At 42.0% G+C, this 19336-nt stretch overlaps 1 protein-coding gene across 5 annotated transcripts in view; it reads left to right on the top strand.

Moving 5' to 3' along the window:
* Window positions 1–643: 643 nt before the first annotated feature.
* The window catches only part of nek8 (NIMA-related kinase 8), a 60426-nt gene continuing 41733 nt past the window's right edge, over window positions 644–19336 (top strand). For 2 of the 5 annotated variants that reach the window (XR_010968517.1, XM_068008283.1), the window contains exons 1-9: window positions 653–729; window positions 3978–4183; window positions 7691–7920; window positions 9758–9889; window positions 11019–11227; window positions 11423–11502; window positions 13610–13794; window positions 14881–15028; window positions 19062–19138. Coding sequence is in view for 4 of the 5 variants with exons in the window: in XM_068008283.1 (XP_067864384.1) it covers window positions 683–729; window positions 3978–4183; window positions 7691–7920; window positions 9758–9889; window positions 11019–11227; window positions 11423–11502; window positions 13610–13794; window positions 14881–15028; window positions 19062–19138 (1314 nt within the window). In the remaining variant the exon portion in view is untranslated. Of the gene's footprint in view, window positions 730–3766; window positions 4184–7690; window positions 7921–9757; window positions 9890–11018; window positions 11228–11422; window positions 11503–13609; window positions 13795–14880; window positions 15029–19061; window positions 19139–19336 lie in introns of all 5 variants that reach the window. The other 3 variants (XM_068008285.1, XM_068008284.1, XM_068008286.1) reach the window with 3 other exon arrangements.

The following is a 19336-nucleotide window of genomic DNA, read 5'->3' as shown; positions in this document are numbered from 1 at the left end:
TCCCCTTCATTCCTCTGATGCTCAGTAGTCCTAATAGTCTTCATATCCTTCAACGCGACATCTCTGAAGCCTTCTCTCTTGCCTCTAATGCTCCTCACATTCTCTAGTCCTATCGCCCAATTTGCATCTGTATAAAATATCACAGCTCCCTGACAAACTTGCACTCAAGACCAGACGGATTGGGAAACACTTTCATAAGCAGTGAACCACGGAATTGTCAAGTTTCACTCACTAAGAGTGAGGATGACTCACTTGGGCAAAATGTAACCTATTTTGATGCATCTCACTCTTGAAAATAAACACCACTGAATCTCTTTAATGGGTTTCCAAGCTGTCTCACTCAACATTGATCAAGTGTTTACAGCTCTGGAAACACAATATGAAAGCCCATAAGAGAATCCTCCATCCTATTTAAATGTTGAAAATGTTTTTTTTCTCAGAAAGAAGCTTCACGTTGAAACCATTCGTGCATTGGACAACGGGATATTGACAAAACCTGCAGTTTTCAGTGTTTAAAAGCTAACCCACCCGCTCTCTTTCAACGCTCTGTGCAGAGCTGCAGCAACGCGAAATGACGGAGGGAGGAGGGAGGAGGGAGGAGGAGGGAGGAGGTTTGAGCCTTGCTGCTGTCCGTACCGGAAGTTGTCGGATGCTCCTTGGAGACGGTTGTTTGGAGGCAGCGATGGAGAAATATCAGAAGATTAAGGTGGTGGGGCGGGGGGCGTTCGGGTGAGAGTTGGATTTAGCATTGGGTGTGGGTTATTGCTGCTGCTGCTGCTGCTTCTGCTTCTTATCCCAGTCAGATCGGCGGGGGCGGCTGCTCGCTGAGTGACAGTTGATGAGTCGCTTTAAATCAGTTCAACCTGATTTTTTTGTTGTTGTTCAGGGAGGGGGTTTTCTCAAAAGCCACGAATTTACAGTTTGAATCAATTCAGTAACTGCTCCGAGATATTTGCTTCGGGTTTATTTTTCATGATGGTGGGGGGGGGGGGGGTGAGATGCTGAAGAAAAGCTGGAAAATTTGAAATAAAAATGCTGGAACTCGCCCAGCAGACCAGCCAGAGCCTGAAAGAGAAAGACAGGTCGATCTTTTGGGTGGTGCAGGTCCACCAGAACTGGTATAAGTGGGAGAGCCCCCCCCCCCACCCCCTGCCCTCTTCCTGTCCCTGTGCCATTTCTGAAGGCTGCCACCTAAAACGTTAACTTTTTCCCTTTCAGATGCTGGGGGCTTGCTGTGTGTTTCCAGTACTTGCTGTTTTTTATTTGTGCGGATCTCATGTTCTGTTGTTCTAACAAGCAGCTATCGTTTTCCAAATTAATAGTCATAGAACCACCCAAGTGTGACTCCTAGTTAAACCGCATTTGCCAGTGCCCTGCCCACAGTAATTATGATCTGTCAAAACTGTCAGTATTCTATAGTGCGAGATTGATGTCTCTCAATTCTGATGAAGGGATATGCCTGAAATGTTAACTTGTCACATCTTTCCGCAGATGCTGTCTGACTTGGAGTGTTTCCAGCATTTTCTTTTTGTTTGCTTGGTTGAATACGACAATTAGTTATTAATGCTGGTAACTTTTTTCCTTTAAGAAAATTCTCGAGAATACACATGGGGGCAGCCTTTGCACACATTATTGATGAGCTGTCCTAGACGAATGACAAAATCAATGTAGTGTTGATGTTTTTTGCTGGAAAATATGTTTTTTTATCTTCAACATGGCTTATGTTTTGTGTTGCAGTAGAGACCGGGGAGAGCTTTTGTAAAGCAGCACTCCTTGATGCGCTGGCTAGGGATTTTACTACGTCAAGTCATTTATGTCTGGTTTTGTGATTGCAAGCCCATATAAAAAATTGAAGTAGGGTCTCTAAAAGGTCATATCAAGCTACTCCAGAGACAATGATCAACATAGTTTGGGTATTTGCTTTCATGAACTGTTTACTCAGGATGACACTGTGATTGCTTCCTGACTTGATAGAAAGGACCTGAATTTATATAGCACATTTTGCATCTTCAGGTTGTCCCAAAGCACTCCACAGCAATTAATTACTTTTAAAGTGCAGTCACTCTGTTATGTTGGCAGATGCAGCAACCAATAGCAAGGTTACATAAACAGCAACTGAGCAGATAATCTGTTTTGGTGATGTTGGTTTAGGGATCAATATTGGTCAGGACAACACGAGAACTTCCTGCACTACTTCCAATTAGTGCCATGGGATCTTTGCATCCACCTGAACAGGCAGACAGGGCCTTAGTTTCATGACTCTGCTGAAAGATGGCACCTCTCACAATGCAGTGCTCCCTCAGTGCTGCACTGATGTGTCAGCCTCAGTTATGTGCTTAAGTCTATAGTGGGATTTAAACCCACAACTTTCTGACTTAAAGGCAAGAGGGTTACCACTCTGCCAAGATGACATTTAATAAAATGTCACTTGAGGATTTTAAAAGTTCTGCACTATTACAATCCAGTTTCCCTCAGTATTGAAGCTAGAGGAATGTTGTGCTCAACAGTTCCACATTATTCCATGTCACTTTAAAGTTCTAAAATATTCCCAAAATGGGTGTGAGAAACAGTTGCCATTAGCCTCTTGGTACCTTGCCCAAGTGGACATTTCTTTATTTTTATTATTTGTTCTTGAGATGTTGGCAAGGCCTTGACATCAGCTTTGGCACAGTGATAGCTCGCTCACCTCTGAGTCAGACTCAGCCCCACTCCTGAGACTTGTATGCAGAATCTAGACTGACCAATGCAGCATTGAGGTCTGGAATTTGCTGCAATGGCGATATTGGTGATGAGCCAGTTATCAGACCATTATGTTCCCCGATCTTGCAGCATTTGTAGGAGATAATCTAACAGTGCGATGTCTTTGTTCCAGTGGCAGTACTGAAATGCAGAACTCCACAGCAATAAAGTAACAGGAAATATTCTGTTACCCCTAATGCTTATTACGTTGGGAATGATTATGATGCCAATTGATGCATCTCAGTGAGAGCGCATTGACTGATGACTAATTGACTGCGACATTGAACTCTATGCTTCTGCAGACAGAAGTGGTAACTGTGATTCCATTTATGATAAAGGGTCTGGGGATTCTCTTCGGATTGATCTTCTGTGCACCAAGTGTGGATAATGAGGCATCAGAAGCAGAAAGGACACCCCTGCTGCAACCATCTTGAATAAACACATAAGTCACACTGCTGCCTGGTCTCCAGCGCCATTATTTTTCAGTCTAAGTGGCAGCAGCATTAAGAATGGCTTAAATGCAGCAAAATCCCAATCGCCATTGGTTTTAAGGGGGCGGAGCTATGATTACTTTCTAGTTGTTTTCAGCGCAAAAGTCCCAGGAAATAATGAAGTGGTGTAAGTGGCGTACGCCATAATTTCCTGGAACTTCTGCGATAGAATAATGGTGTACCTGTAGATGCGCCATTACTATGGTACACGTTTTCAGAAAATTCCAAACCTATGTTTTAGGCCATGGACCATATGTAGTGCACAAACTCAGGCAATTTGGCCCATGTAACCCTGGCAACTCAGTTCTATTCCCACTTTTATTTTTACTTATTTCTTTATCCTGTTTGAAATTTGTGGTTTGGAAAGGGCTGTTCTTAACACAGCTTCCTCATTAGTGGGTAAATTCTAAGTCAGGACACCAAGATGTGCACGTGTCTGCTGCTTGATTTATATGAAGCTTAATGGGAGCGTTAATTTAAATTTTATGGTCAAGGTTTTTTCACTCAGCCCATGATTTTCGATCTATTCATTGCAGTGGGCAGGCATTTGTGAATTGGCGAGTGCAGAAGCAGAAAACCTCAGCCTATATGTGGCTGGGCAGGTACCATGGTATGCACCAAAGTAGTCCATGAAGCCAAAGCACTTGGGCACTCCTGATTTATAATATTGGCGACTTGGAATTTGGGAGGTCCAAAGGCACACAGCATTTACCTGTGTCTACAGTATCCATTTATATCTCCACACAGTATTGTCCATCTGTGTCAGCTTTCCGCAGACCAAAAACTGGTGATCCTCAAACAAATCCCTGTGGAGCAGATGACTAAAGATGAGAGACTGGCTGCTCAGAACGAATGCCAAGTTCTTAAGCTCCTCAACCACCCAAATATAATTGAGTACTATGAAAACTTCCTGGAGGATAAAGCACTGATGATTGCCATGGAGTATGCACCAGGTATATAAGGATTGATCGAGTGAAACTAATATTTAGTACTTTCACATTACTGTATCAAGTGTATCATGTTTAGATGTGATGCCCCATCCATTTGAATAGCCTGCCAACAGTCACAGTCTAGGATTACATCCAAATAATGGCAAGGTATTGGCACTTAGAAAATCTCAATGCAATCAGACAGAGTCAACACTGCTTTGTAAAAGGGAAATTGTGTTTGACTAATTCATTAGAGTTCTTTGAGGAAGTAATAAGCAACGTGGATAAAGGGGAACCTGTGGATGTGGTGTTCTTGGATTTCCAGAAGGCATTTGAAAAGGTGCCACATCAAAGGCTACTACACAAAATAAGAACTCATGGTGTAGGGGGTAACATATTAGCATGGATAAGGATTGGTTAGCTAACAGGAAACAGAGTAGGCATAAATGGGTCATTTTCAGGTTGGCGAGATGTAACGAGTGGAGTGCTGCAGGGATCAGTGCTGGGGCTTCAACTATTTAAAATCTATATCAATGACTTGGATGAAAGGAACAAAGGTATGGTTACTACATTTGCTGATGACACAAAGGTATGAAAGTAAGTTGTGAAGAGGACAAAAGGAGTCTACAAAGGGATATAGATAGGTTAAGTGAATGGGCAAAAATTTGGCAGATGGAATATAATGTGGGAAAATGTGAACTTGTCCACTTTGGCAGGAGGAATAAAAAAGCAGTATATTATTTAAATGGAGAGAGATTGCAGAACTCTGAGGTACAGAGGGATCTGGGTGTCATGGTACATGAATCACAAAAAGTTAATATGCAGGTACAGCAAGTGATTAGGAAGGCAAATGGAATGTTGTCATTTATTGCAAGGGGAATGGAATATAAAAGTAGAGATGTTTTGCTACAGTTGTACAGGGCATTGGTGAGACCACATCTGGAATACTGTGTGCAGTTTTGGTCTCCTTATTTAAGAAAGGACATAATTGCTTTAGAGGCGGTTCAAAGAACTCGACTGATTCCTGGGATGAGGAGGTTATCTCGTGGAAAGGTTGGATAAGTTGGGCCTGTATACGTTGGAGTTTAGAAGAATGAGAGGTGATCTTATTGAAACATTTAAGATTCTGAAGGGACTTGAAGGGGTAGATGCTGCAGGATGTTTCCCCTTGTGGGAGAGATTAGAACTAAGGGCTACATTTTAAAAATAAGGGATCTCCCATTTAAAAGGGAGATGAGAAATTTTTTTCTCTGAGGGTCGTGAGTCTGTGGAACTCCCTTCCCCGGAGAGCGGTGGAGGCAAGGTCACTGAATATTTTTAAGGCTGAGTTAGATAGATTCCTGATTAACAAGGGAGTTAAAGGTTATAGTAGGTAGACGGGAAAGTAGGGTTGAGGTCACAATCAGATCAGCCATTATCTTATCAAATGGCAGAGCAGGCTCGAGGGGCTGAAAGGCCTACTCCTGCTCTTAATTCGTAGGTTTGTATGTTCATTCGAACAGGAGTAGACCATTCAGCCACCTCCCCTTGACATTCAACGGCATTACCATCGCCAGATCCCCCACCATCAACATCTTGGGGGTCACCATTGACCAGAAACTTAACTGGACCAGCCACATAAATACTGTGGCTACAAGAACAGGTCAGAGGCTGGGTATTCTGTGGCGAGTGACTCACCTCCTGACTCCCCAAAGCCTTTCCACCATCTACAAGGCACAAGTCAGGAGTGTGATGGAATACTCTCCACTTGCCTGGATGAGTGCAGCTCCAACAACACTCAAGAAGCTCAACACCATCCAGGACAAAGCAGCTCGCTTGATTGGTACCCCATCCACCACCCTAAACATTCACTCCCTTCACCACCGGCGCACCGTGGCTGCAGTGTGTACCATTTACAGGATGCAGCAACTCGCCAAGGCTTCTTCGACAGCACCTCCCAAACCCTTGACGTCTACCACCTAGAAGGACAAGGGCAGCAGGCACATGGGAACAACACCACCTGCACGTTTCCCTCCAAGTCACACACCATCCTGACTTGGAAATATATCGCTGTTCCTTCATTGTCGCTGGGTCAAAATCCTGGAACTCCCTTCCTAACAGCACTGTGGGAGAACCTTCGCCACACGGACTGCAGCAGTTCAAGAAGGCGGCTCACCACCACCTTCTCAAGGGAAATTAGGGATGGGCAATAAATGCTGGCCTTGCCAGCCATGCCCACCTCCCATGAACGAATAAAAAAAAAAAGAAGCCTCTCGAGGCTGTTCCACCATTTAGTTAGATCATGGCTGTTCTGTACCTTAACTCCATTTACCTGCCTTGGTTCCATATCCCTTAATACCCTTGCCTAACAAAGATCTATCAATCTCAGTTTTGAAATTTTCGATTGACCCCCAGCCTCAACAGCTTTTTGGGGGAGAGTTCCAGATTTCCACTACTCTTTGTGTGAAGAAGTGCTTCCTGAAATCAACCCTGAATGGCCTAATTTTAAGGTAATGCCCCCTTATTCTGGACTCCCCCTTCAGAGGAAATAGTTTCTCTCTCTCTACCCTATCATATCCTTTAATCATCTTAAATACCTCAATTAGATCACCCCTTAATCTTCTATATTCAAGGGAATATAAGCCTAGCCTATGCATGGATGGAGACCTGTGGAACTGCACCCCTGCAATGACTTCAGGAAAGTAGGGGTCTAGATGGCTGTCAAACAGAGGCAACAGATAGACTTTATGGAAACAAAATGCCTACAGTTTTAAGTACTGGTCCAGATTGGTGCCCAGTGGCGGCTGATTAGATGATGCACTTATTTGATTTGTTTTTATTGCCCCATTTATATTGCAGAACCATTTCCAGTAGAATATTTTTCTCACCAATTTTCTTCTCTCCCCTACTCCCCTGAAACCATTGACTCCTTGCTGGGGTACAGTTCCACGACCCTCTCTCTAATACCTTACCACTATTTCTGCGTGATGCTTGACTGTGACTGTCGGCAGGTTATCCAGCTGCGGAGGGTATCACAGCCAAACATGACCCTATCATGCAAAGTTTAAGCGTCCATTAAAGAGTGAGATGGGGGGTGGGGGAAGGTAAGTGATTGAGGATGTCTTTGTGATACAGCTATAGCATTAGTGCAAAATGGTTTCACTTTGCACCAACACTGCTGTGAGAGTATAAATGCAGCCTAAATGAGGAGTCAGGGCCTCACCTGACACCAGAGCAAAGCAGTGTGAGACTCCCAGGAGGAAGGAATCTCACTCTGCTTCACTTCAGAGTTAGGTAGGGTCTCAACTTCAGTTTTAAACTTTGCAAGTTTAATGCCAGTGTGCAGTAGTAACTGATTTGCACCGGTGCTAAACTTGTAGTGTAAATGTGCCCATAGCTAATTAAAAAAATGTTGTGGCAACCATCCAAGGATGCTGAAATGCCTTTGCGGGACTTGATGTCTGAGAGGTATTGGTAGTATTATCTCAGACGATGCAAGAAGATCTAACACTGTTATTGCTATGTTCATCACTTTGAATCTGTTAATTTCAGGAGGTACTTTGGCTGAATATATCCAGAAACGTAACTCTCTGTTAGATGAGGACACCATCATGCACTTCTTTGTACAGATCCTTTTGGCCCTCCATCATGTGCATGACAAACTTATCCTGCACCGAGATCTGAAAACACAAAATATCCTGCTTGATAAATACCAAATGATAGTGAAGATCAGTGACTTTGGCATCTCGAAGATCCTAAGCAGCAAAAGTAAAGCCTACACCGTAAGATTATCTTTCTAGAAACCTCCAGCAGCATCATCATCATCAACAACTTGTATTTATATAGCACCTTTAACATAATAAATGGAGCAAGATGCTCAAAGGAGAAAACGGAAGCTGAGCATTAGGAGTTAGGGGAGGTGACCAAAGGCAGAGTCAAAGAGAGAGGTTTTGAGGAGGCTTTTTAAATTGGTGAGACAGGTAACAAGAAGAAAGGGTTTAGACAGATGGTCCAAGACTATAGAGTCCAAGAAGGCTGCACTACCAACGATGTAGCACAGGATGCAAGGAAGGCCAGAGTTGGAAGGGCAGAGAGTGCACACTGGCACATGGGAGTGAAGGAGGTTGCAGGGGTAGGGAGGGCTGAAGCCTTGAAGCGATTTGTAGATGAGGATTTGGAATGCAATGTGTTGCGGGACGGGCAGTCAGTGGAGGATGGTAAGGGCAGGAGTAATAGAGGAGCCAGACTAAGTGCAAGATAGGATGCAAGTGTTGGGGCTTATGTAGGGTGGAACTCTGGAGTGCATTTTACTGTTAACTCCAGATAAATGCCTATTTGATTCAAGCATAGAATCCCACTCCCCTGCTAGCTCACCATATCTTTTAATGATACTTGTTTCCAAGCAACTATCTAATTCACTTTTAAAGAAAAATAAGAACTCTGCTTCACCAATTTGTGGTAAAGAATTCTACATTCTAACCACTCTCTGCAAATAAATGTTTTGTAACCCTTGCCCCCCCCCACTTGTGATTATCTTAAATGTATACTCTCTTGTTTGGTATGTGTTTCAGTGAGGTGTTTTCTGCTCTTTTTGTTTGAATTGAATTGTGGTGCAGCGGCTGCCATTAACTGAGTTTTGTTGCACAAGGCTACCATTCGCTCTTCGGATCTGTGGAGATCCTGTTCCAAGTGTAACATCTTGTTGGAATGGTTTTCATGGCTGTTGGCAGAGCTTAACCATTGAACCTACTCAGGTTTGAAAAGCCTCTTAAGTGCACCATCCTTAAGTCCCGTGCTTAGGCTCATACATCCTCCAAGTACTTCAGCCTCACCAAAAACCTTTTATTGTACATGTCTAAATAAGCATTTTAGTACTTAAATGAAGCCAATTTATTCTCAGTTGTGTATCACATGCCATTTGTTTTTTTGAGCAGCATTTTGAAATGTCAAGTAAAGTAATTCTTATTCGTCCTGCTCCAGAAGTTGGATTCAGTCAAGTTGGCTTACAGGAAACAATAGATAACGAGTCTGGGACCTTTTTGAAACTGATTCACTTTTTAATGCACCTAAGGAGCTTTGTTAGTACCCGAGAGGTCCGCTCTCTATTTTAAGTTTCTTTTATATTTAATTTAGATTTTGGGAGCCTGGTGTCAGTGAGCCAGCTGTTAATTCTGCTTTCCTTAGTCTAATGACAGCCCTGTAGACCCAGTTATATCTAGTTGTATGAATCTAACGTGGTTCCTAATGATATTTGTATTTGAATAAATGCCTTCATGTCTTTCTGGGAGTAAAAATGCTCTACAAAAGGATATAATCACTAGTGGTATCAAATTAACATTTCTTTTTAAGACTAGCAATGAGTAATACACTACCAAAATGCATAGAATTATCCATCCCACAGAGACACAGAATGTTGTGGCTATTATGTTATCTACTACATATCAAGCAGTGTTCTTCCACCTTTGTAATCAGGCCATTGTTTTGAGCTGCCGTTATGTCTCTAAATAAAGTAAAATTCATTGCTTTAATTATTTTGATTTTCTGTCCCAATCTGTCATCTTGTTGCCTGTTTAACATAGAAATGTTGACTTGAATGAAGCCGGTTTTGTTATTTTATAGGTGGTGGGAACTCCATGTTACATCTCTCCAGAGCTGTGTGAAGGAAAACCATACAACCAAAAGAGTGATATCTGGGCACTGGGCTGCGTTTTATATGAGCTGGCCAGTCTGAAGAGGGCGTTTGAAGCTGCTGTAAGAAACCAAAGGTTTTAATAAACAGGATGGAATCCCACTATATAATCCTACTACAGAACTACATAGCCATGCAAATGGTGTTCTGTGCTGGAGATGTAATTGCTGAAAAGAACAGGTTTTGTTCAGTATGGTGCTGGTACACTGAAGATGGGGGATGTTGAATCTTCATTGGCAGCCATTCTGAACACATTGGCACCTGACTGCTAACCAAATAATTACTTGAAATGTCTGATTTAGTGCATGATAGCAATGCTTGATTAGTAAAAATGCTTATATTAATTTAATGTCCTCTATATCATGAGTTTTTGCCAATGAGGTGATTCTCATGCAAGACTTTGTCCTCTGAAAATGTTGGTGGATAATTGGGATGGCAGGTATCAGGAATGTGGATGAAAGCGATTCTCCTATTTTTGAAAATGTTGGAAGATATTGTAAACTATAAGGAAGCACATGCAGTTCTGCAGGAGACAGAGGTCAGTGCTATCTACTGAGATACAGTTAATGCGGCTTTCTGACTTTTTTTTGAGGAAGCTACAATAGAAAACTTTTTACAAGGCCAGGCATTGAAAAGGCATATGGAAGCGATAAAGATTTTCCATTAAAATTTGAGTGAAGATTCTGAAAAGATTTGTATGCTAAAAGGACTGATAAATGGAAGACAAGTTACTGCCGACAGCGAAATCTGAAAAACATCTCCATAATCAGGCAGACCAGATAGGTCGTGTGAGGAAGTTAGTAACTGTGGGTATATTTAATGTATATTACTGTTGGTTATGACATTCTATTTCTAAGATTTGTATGTTATCAGAAAGAAATATAGAATAGTTTGTAGCCCAGGAAAAATGAGATAAAGCTCCTTTAACTTATCATTGTGTTGAAATACCATTTGAAATTCAATTTTTATTCCAGTCGTATTTCTCGATATGGGAGGGTTTATGAAGCTGGAAAAGACTGGAACCACAGGCTGCCGCTTTGATATTTGCACTGAGTTATTTAACGGGAGCTGTGGTGATTGCTGACATTTCATTTTGCACTGAAGCTTTTGTTAAATTAAAGGAAAGAGATTCTGCAAGGTGAGCCAGTGCAAGTCCGTTTTACATTTATTCAATGTTGACTGTCTTTCTAGAACCTTCCAGCTCTGGTGCTGAAGATCATGAGTGGTACATTTGCCCCCATATCTGACCAATACAGCCCTGAGCTGCGCCAGCTAATTTTGAGCATGTTGAGCCTTGACCCTTCCAAACGCCCCCAGCTCAGTGAGATAATGGCTCAGCCAATTTGCATCCGGGCCCTTCTGAATCTTTACACTGACATTGGCAGTGTCAAAATGAGGAGGTAAGTGGCCTAGACTAATTTACACCCTGAACGTGCACACATTTTACATTTCCTTTTTGCGCTACTTTAAAAATTTCAACTAGAAAGCGGGAGTTTTAGTACAATTTTGCATGTACACATTTAAGATTGTGAGTTTATCTGGAGGATTGAATGATTTAGTGGAAATTAAAGCAGCCTCCAATTTGTTTATGACAGAATTGAAAAGCCATTATCGGCAGTAGCACCTGCTTCCCACAGGCGGACTGGTGGAAGGGTCACCAGTGCTAGGTCAAGAGGTAAGAAGAAAACTGCCGCTGGGGAGGGGACTGTTTTTTTTGAAAATAAAGTGATCTCCTTCAGCAGCAGTTAGCTAAATACATACTTACCAAGGCAATGACGTTTGTTGTGCATTTCTGTATTTCACCATCTTTTTTATTTGCTTTTGGGATGTGGGCATTTATTGCCCATCCCTAGTTGCCCTGAAAAGATGGTGTTGGGCCTTCTTAGTGATTTTTTTTTTTCAACTGTGCAGCTTGCTAGGACATTTGAGAGGGCGTTGAATCTGCCACATCGAGGGGACTAGAATCATGAGGATGAAGAGCATTAGTGAACCAATTGTGTTTTTATGACAGTCCAGCATCTGGGCCATTTTTCTGAATTCACTTTCACAACTTGACAGGGATTTGAACTCAATCTCTGGATTGTTAGTCCAGCACTGTAATTACTACACTACCATAATCCTGCTCTTTTTCTTGCTCCACACAACCCACTGTTCTTGTAGTTTATATTGTGCACTTCTATCTGACTTCCAACCTACACAGCCTGCTGTGATCAGTGCGCTTCCTATTAAGTTGGTGGGGGGGTGGGGCTTGCCATTTATTCTTCTTTGATACGATACCTGGCATAGCAAATTACACGTGATTGGCAGTTATGAGGGATTTACTGACGGGCATCATGTTAGGGCTGATCTTTCTCTCCCGGAGCTGTTGGGGAGTAATTGTGCAGAGGGAACCTGAACTTCTGAGGCATTAATTCTGCATGTGCGCACTGCAAGCATGTGGTCATGTGGGGTGGGGGGCAGTATTGGCTGCAGTCATAAAGGAATGAGGAGGAAATCTGGGTACACCCTGGGCCTTAAAGGCGATCTTCATCCTTAAAGGAACATGTACAGTGTAAGCCATTTTTCGGGATCATCTAGGGGATAGTCTGTCTGCTCCTCTACTCCTCCATTACAACAGTGACTACACTTCAAAGGTATTTCATTGACTGTAAAGCGCTTTGGGATGTCCTGAGGTCATGAAAGGCACTATATAAATGCAAGTCTTTCTTCTTCTTAGAAAGTTTTACTGTTTATTGCATATTTAGTCCTTTATTCTTCCTCCCAAAATATATCACCTCACATTTCTCTGCATTACATTTTATCTGACATCTATCTGTCCAATCTACCAATTTCTTGTGTTCTCCTGAAGTACAGTAGAATGTTGAATTACATAGCCAAATCAGTAGAATACAAAGCAGAGGAAGTCATGATCAAACTACAGTTCTTTGGTCCAACTGAACCCTGAGTACTGTATCCAATTTTGGTTGTCAAAAAACAAGGGAGACATTCAAATTCTGGTGGCATTACAGAGAAGAGTCAGAAGGTTGACCCCCAGTGTCAGGGGTCTGAGATATGAGGACAGGCTAGAGAAACGTGGGCTTTTTAGCCAGGAATCCAGCCATCTGTGAGGTGATCTTATATAGCTAGATAAATTATTTAAGAGATTGGAATACTACTTCAAATTGAACTCTGAAAGTAGGTTGGGGGACAAAGATTCAAATTGGTAAAAGGTAAATTTAAGGCAGATATCAAGAAGTTATTCTTCACACAGAGTGGTCAGCACTTGGAATTGTCTGCCGGGCAGAGTAATGGAGGTAAAAACACTGGAATCATTTAAGAAACAATTAAATGCAGCAATGGGAGGACTATAAAGCCTTTCTGGATGGATGAATTAAATCGGGCCGAAGGGCCTTCCTCATCTATAAGTATCTTGTGAAATTGCTTACAGTCTTCACAGTTAACCAGGCTCCCTATTTTGCTGTCATCTCCATATTTTGATAGTGTCTTCATACCCAGGTCCAGATCATTTATGTATATAGATGTGTTAAAAAGAACAACGTTATGTGGTACAATATCAGGTGGCATAGATACTTATTGCAATATCAAAACTGATGCTGCTGAAAACATTGCATTTTTCACCAAATATTAGCCAACCTTCAGTCAGTGAATCACAAGATTCACTCTCACATATTAGTCATCTAAATCTATTGATCTGTAAAATATACATAGACTAGTAAGGATATTGTAAGTGCAACGTGCTTAAATAGGATTTAAATTTCTCCTTATATTTTTTGTGATGGCAGGTGGGTTACTTGCAAACTCCAGTAAAGCAGGAATACCTCCTCCCCTTTCCATTGTGTATACCTGGGGAAGTGGAATCACTTCTCCTCTCAGGCTCCCAATGCTCAACACTGAAGTAGTACAGGTCTCTGCTGGGAGAACTCAAAAGGCAGGGGTGACCAGATCAGGACGACTTATCATGTGGGAGGTAAGCTTTAGAATATTTGCAGATATTGTTTTCTGAGGGATTATAAAAGGCACTGTGATAAAGGTAAATTACAGTGAGTCAGAGCCACCTTCCAAAACCTGAGCATAATTTGGGCTGACACTCCAGTGCAGTACTGAAAGAGTTTTGCATTTTCAGAGGTAAATGTCCTTTAGATGAGGCATTAAACTGTCTGCCAGTTCTGGTGGTTCAGGTGAACGATATGATCCCATGGGACGATTCAAAGAAGAACAGGGAGTTCATTCAATGCCCTGGCCACATTCCTCCCTCAATCAACACCAAAAACTGAGTAAATTGTCATTCATTTCATTGCTATATGTGGGATATTGCTGTACACAAAATGGATGCCTTGTTTACCTATATGAAAAGTCACTGCACCATAATAATTGAAGCACTTTGAGAAATTTTTGAGAGATGTGATAAGGAAGAAGTGATTAGAATATCATGCTGGGCAGGGTGGGAATAGGTTTGTGGGGGTATAAACACCGCATAGGCCAGTTGGGCCAAATGGCCTGTTTCTGGTACTGTACATTCTGTGTACTTTCAATATGATTGCAATTTAGTTTGGTTTTTAAACTGGTCTATAAATTCATCAGGTGCTCTACAAATCTGGAAATATACTTTTTTCAGGTACTGGATCACTGGTCCATTGAAGGCACTGTCTAAATATCTTGTTGATGAGGCAGGGTTCCTCGACACAGTGAGTTCCTGGTCTTGACCGAAACTAAAAGCAATTGCTTCCTCATCGGGAGCCGGGGACAAGTCATTTGAGCCACTCTCAAGCGCTGCACTTCTGGCCCACTAAGGTCATTGAACTGGTTAGGTGCGCATTGTGGCAATAATGTCAGGAGTCTTCGATTGAAACGAAGATCTATAATTATGTTATTTCACTGTGCACATGCACAAAGATTCTCCAGATTCCTGATTGACTTCCTATTGCCTCGTGTTCAAGTAACTGTCTGTAACAAATGTGGGAGGGTGTTAAAACAATACTCACCCAAAATTGAATAAAAATCAGCAACCTACAAGCCTAATCTGTTTCTAACTGCCTATATTGTTTTTTTTCAGGCTTCTCCTGTAGGTGCTGGAGACGCAACCCTCCCTGGTTCCATGGAACAGGTCCAGCCACAGTTTATCTCTAGGTTTCTGGAAGGTCAATCTGGAGTGGCAATCAAGCATGTCTCTTGTGGAGACCTTTTTACAGCATGCCTTACAGGTAGGATAAATCGGTGACTGAAATATTTGCCTCACGCTCAAAAGATTTCATAAATTCAACACATGGTGCAAATTGTGCACGATGCTGGATTGGAAACTATCTGGACACAGCGCACTTTGTAGTTGCCACAATACTTTTTATTTGTTCCTTTTACTTTATTTATGGAATTAGGAACATAGGAACAGGAGTAGGCCATTCAGCCCCTCGAGCCCGCTCCGCCATTTGATAAGATCATGGCTGATCTGTGATCTAACTCCATATACCTGCCTTTGGCCCATATACCTTTGGTTGGCAAAAAGCTATCTATCGCAGATTTAAAATTAGCAATTGAGCTAGCATTAATTGCCGTTTTGTGGAAGAGAGTTCTACCACCCTTTGTGTGTAGAAGTGTTTTCTAATCTCACTCCTGAAAGGTCTGGCTCTAATTTTTAGACTGTGCCCCCTACTCCTAGAATCCCCAACCAGCGGAAATAGTTTCTCTCTATCCATCCTATCTGTTCCCCTTAATATCTTATAAACTTCGATCAGATCACCCCTTAACCTTCTAAACTCCAGAGAATACAACCCCAATTTGTGTAATCTCTCCTCGTAATTTAACCCTTGAAGTCCGGGTATCATTCTAGTAAACCTATGCTGCACTCCCTCCAAGGCCAATATGTCCTTCCGAAGGTGTGCTGCCCAGAACTGCTCACAGTACTCCAGGTGCGGTCTAACCAGGGTTTTGTATAGCTGCAGCATAACTTCTGCCCCCTTGTACTCCAGTCCTCTAGATATAAAGGCCAGCATTCCATTAGCCTTATTGATTATTTTCTGCACCTGTTCATGACACTTCAATGATCTATGTACCTGAACCCCTAAGTCCCTTTGGACATCCACTGTTTTTAACTTTTTACCATTTAGAAAGTACCCTGTTCTGTCCTATTTTGGTCCAAAGTGGATGACCTCACATTTGCCTATCATTGAATTCCATTTACCACAGTTTTGCTCATTCACCTAATCTATCAATATCCCTTTGTAATTTTATGTTTTCATCTACACTGCTTACAATGCCACCAATCTTTGTGTCATTGGCAAACTTAGATATGAGACTTTCTATGCCTTCATCTAAGTCGTTAATAAATATTGTGAATAATTGAGGCCCTAAGACAGATCCCTGCGGGACTTCACTAGTCACATCCTGACAATGTGAGTACCTACCCATTCTCCCTACTCTCTGTCGTCTTTCGCTCAGCCAACTTCCTAACCAAGTCCATACTTTTCCCTCGATTCCATGGGCTTCTATCTTAGCTAACAGTCTCTTATGTGGGACTTTATTAAATGCCTTCTGGAAGTCCATATAAATAACATTCATTGACATTCCCCTGTCCACTACTTTAGTCACCTCTTCAAAAAATTAAATCAGGTTTGTCAGGCACGACCTACCTTTCACAAATTCATGCTGGCTTTCTCTGATTAACTGAAAATTTTTGAGATGTTCAGTCCTTAATTATAGACTCCAGCATTTTCCCCACAACAGATGTTAGGCTAACTGGTCTATAATTCCCTGGTTTCCCTCTCTCTCCTTTCTTAAGAATTTTTTGGGTTAAACGTACAACTATTTTTGCTAAAACAGTAGATTGATGTGTTCCACTTGTCAATCTCTCTGGCAATAAAGTGCTTCAGCAAAGCACCTCCACCATTCAATACAGGAATCACTTACTGCCTTGCACAAGTTAAAGTTCTCCTTGAGTAGAACCTGTTTTGAAACTGCGACTCTCCAAACTGTGAAAATATTGGCCACCAAATTGGCGGAAATCCAATCTGTGTAATGGAGTTTAAAGTTCTACTAAAAGCTCCCTGATGGCTCAGGTTGTAATGTCACAACTGTAGCTGCTTTTTGTTCCCAGATCTGTGTTGAGTTTCTTGGTCTTAGTTGGGGTGGCAATGGGAATCTGGCAATAGGCCTTGGAACCTGGCGGGGGGGGGGGGGGGGCGGGGAGGACAGGGGGAGGGCTGGATTAGCCTGTGTTCTTGCTCCTCGTTTCTCATTGCTGTTCAGTGACAACGCAGATTGTGACACGCGGAGTGAGGATTGGCTGTGATGCTCCGAATGATCAGATAGCCCGCCGACAAGTCATTATGCAGTGAGGCCACTTGGGCATGGTACTGAGGGGTGTTGCCCACTGCTAGTGGAACCATACCCCAGCAGGATTTGATGTCTCGAGGAGAGGAGGGGAGAAAATTGGCAAAAAAACATTCCATTACAAGCTGTTACAGTGAAATTGTAAAATAATGACAGTTGATAATAGGTGACCACTTTATGAAAGTGACTCAAGTAGCCAAAAAAAGCTGAGCATCTTTTTTTGATGTGCTGTATTTGATGAATAAATTGTACATTGGGATAATTGTGGCTCTTAAAGTTGCATCACCCACAAATGTTGCTGAAATTAATAGTTCTCTAAAAGTCAGGACGTTAATCATTTAGTTTCTCAGATTCTAAATGTGTGAATTCAATTTAAAGCCATTTTTAACAGGTTTAAATATTTTTCCCCACTGGTCACGTTGCAGTTTCTCAATCATTATATCACTGGGCTACTCATAGGGCAATTGACACTGACGTTCCACTTTGCAGATTTACGAATTGAAGCTCTTCTTCTCAAAATGATCAACAATTAGAATGGGCTTATGGTTAGGATAGTGGAGGCAAAAACCTTGGAATCATTTAAAGGCGCATTCATACTTAATCGAATTGCTCCTGCGTTCACTTTGGATTTGAAGGCCCCATTACGAATGATCCTTCAAAACCAAATCTGAGCTGTGGTGAGTCCTTTGGCGATGATGTCAAGACATGGTGGCATTACCCCCTGCATGCCACACAGTAATTGATTTTTAAAAAAAATTCAAATTACAGTGCAGTCTGTGATCTGCAGTCCAGGTGTGAAACCACCAGGTGACTGGGTTAGACCGCCAGGTCCGGAGTTAAATTCAAAGTGTTGGACGCGCTGTTTATACGCCATCTTTAGTGTTGCTGCGAAGTGGGATGGTGTGTGTATGCACCATTAGAAACAGTTGGATGCTGTGATGGGAGAAGGGAGATTGGGGGTTGGTCATTGACAGTACCACAAAACAGGCACTAGCGAATCAGCAGCCCGTTTTACACCCTCCCTGATTTTGAAGTCAATGGAAAAGAGAATCGAGCGGGGTGTAAAACGGGCTGCAGATTCGTTATCGATCATTTTGTGCTTCCAGGAGCACGGTTCCAAGACCAATTTCGCCCCGAGTGTTTTTCTTGGGTTGATGTACTAAAATGAGCTGAATAACCTTTCTCATCTTTATCTATCTTATGATCTTGTATGATCTCAGTGGATGGGATTAAGTGACAAAAGGTTTTGGAGAATGCAGCGACTGTTGCCGATCAACTTTAAATTTTTTTTTTATATTTGCTGAATCTTTTGCCCTAGTCTGGCCAGTAATCATGTTGAAGTTCAGCTTGCCACAGACCACAGAAAAAATATATATTTTTGGGTCATTGAAAAGCATATCTTTCTTATTGTGGGATCATGGAGCTTTAAGATAACCATTTATTTGGAAGAGTATTTCCTTTTCTGTCATGCACGTATGTGAAGAAGTACAGCAAAGTCTGTGAAAAAGCTGAATATTATACCTGCCCTGTCATAGTCCGTGCTCAGCTGACATTTCAAGTGAAAACCCAGAAATAGGACAAACCAATGGAAGTACTTTGCAAAGATATTTCTGGGTCACATCCCCTGTGCCTTGGATAATGACTTGGCACCGGCCCCATTGATAGGAAAATTTGATGTGACATTTTTAGTAGGGATCTTACTATTCCTTTGAAGATGGTTACCCCTGTGTATTAAGCAAATTTATAGCATGGAGCAAGCATACTAAACGTAACATATTGTGTTAAGCAGAGAGTGCAAATTATTATTTTGCATCATGGGCTGCAATTAAATATGTAGAAGAGGGTCTAACTGTTCAGGACACTTCTGAGATGCACTTTTTTGTTTTAAACTTTTCCACTATTCTATTTCAGACAGAGGGATAATAATGTCCTTTGGAAATGGTAGCAATGGTTGTCTGGGTCATGGCACTTTTAATGATGTCACTCAGGTAAGTACCATTTTCGTCCATGTATCATTTCATAAATGCTTATAGTTTGTTCTCTGTTTTTCTGCTAATTTCTCCCCCTTTCCTCCTCTGAATGTTTGGGCTCTTGCTGTGCTGTGGTTCCACTGGTGCAGTTGCTGTCTGGCAACTCAGGCTTGGCTGCAATACTCCCACTGTAGAATAGCCAACCAACACTAGCTG

Source organism: Heptranchias perlo, chromosome 28 (genome assembly GCF_035084215.1).
Source record: "Heptranchias perlo isolate sHepPer1 chromosome 28, sHepPer1.hap1, whole genome shotgun sequence".
Taxonomy (NCBI): Eukaryota; Metazoa; Chordata; class Chondrichthyes; order Hexanchiformes; family Hexanchidae; genus Heptranchias; species Heptranchias perlo.
This window is presented reverse-complemented; position numbering and strand designations above follow the sequence as displayed.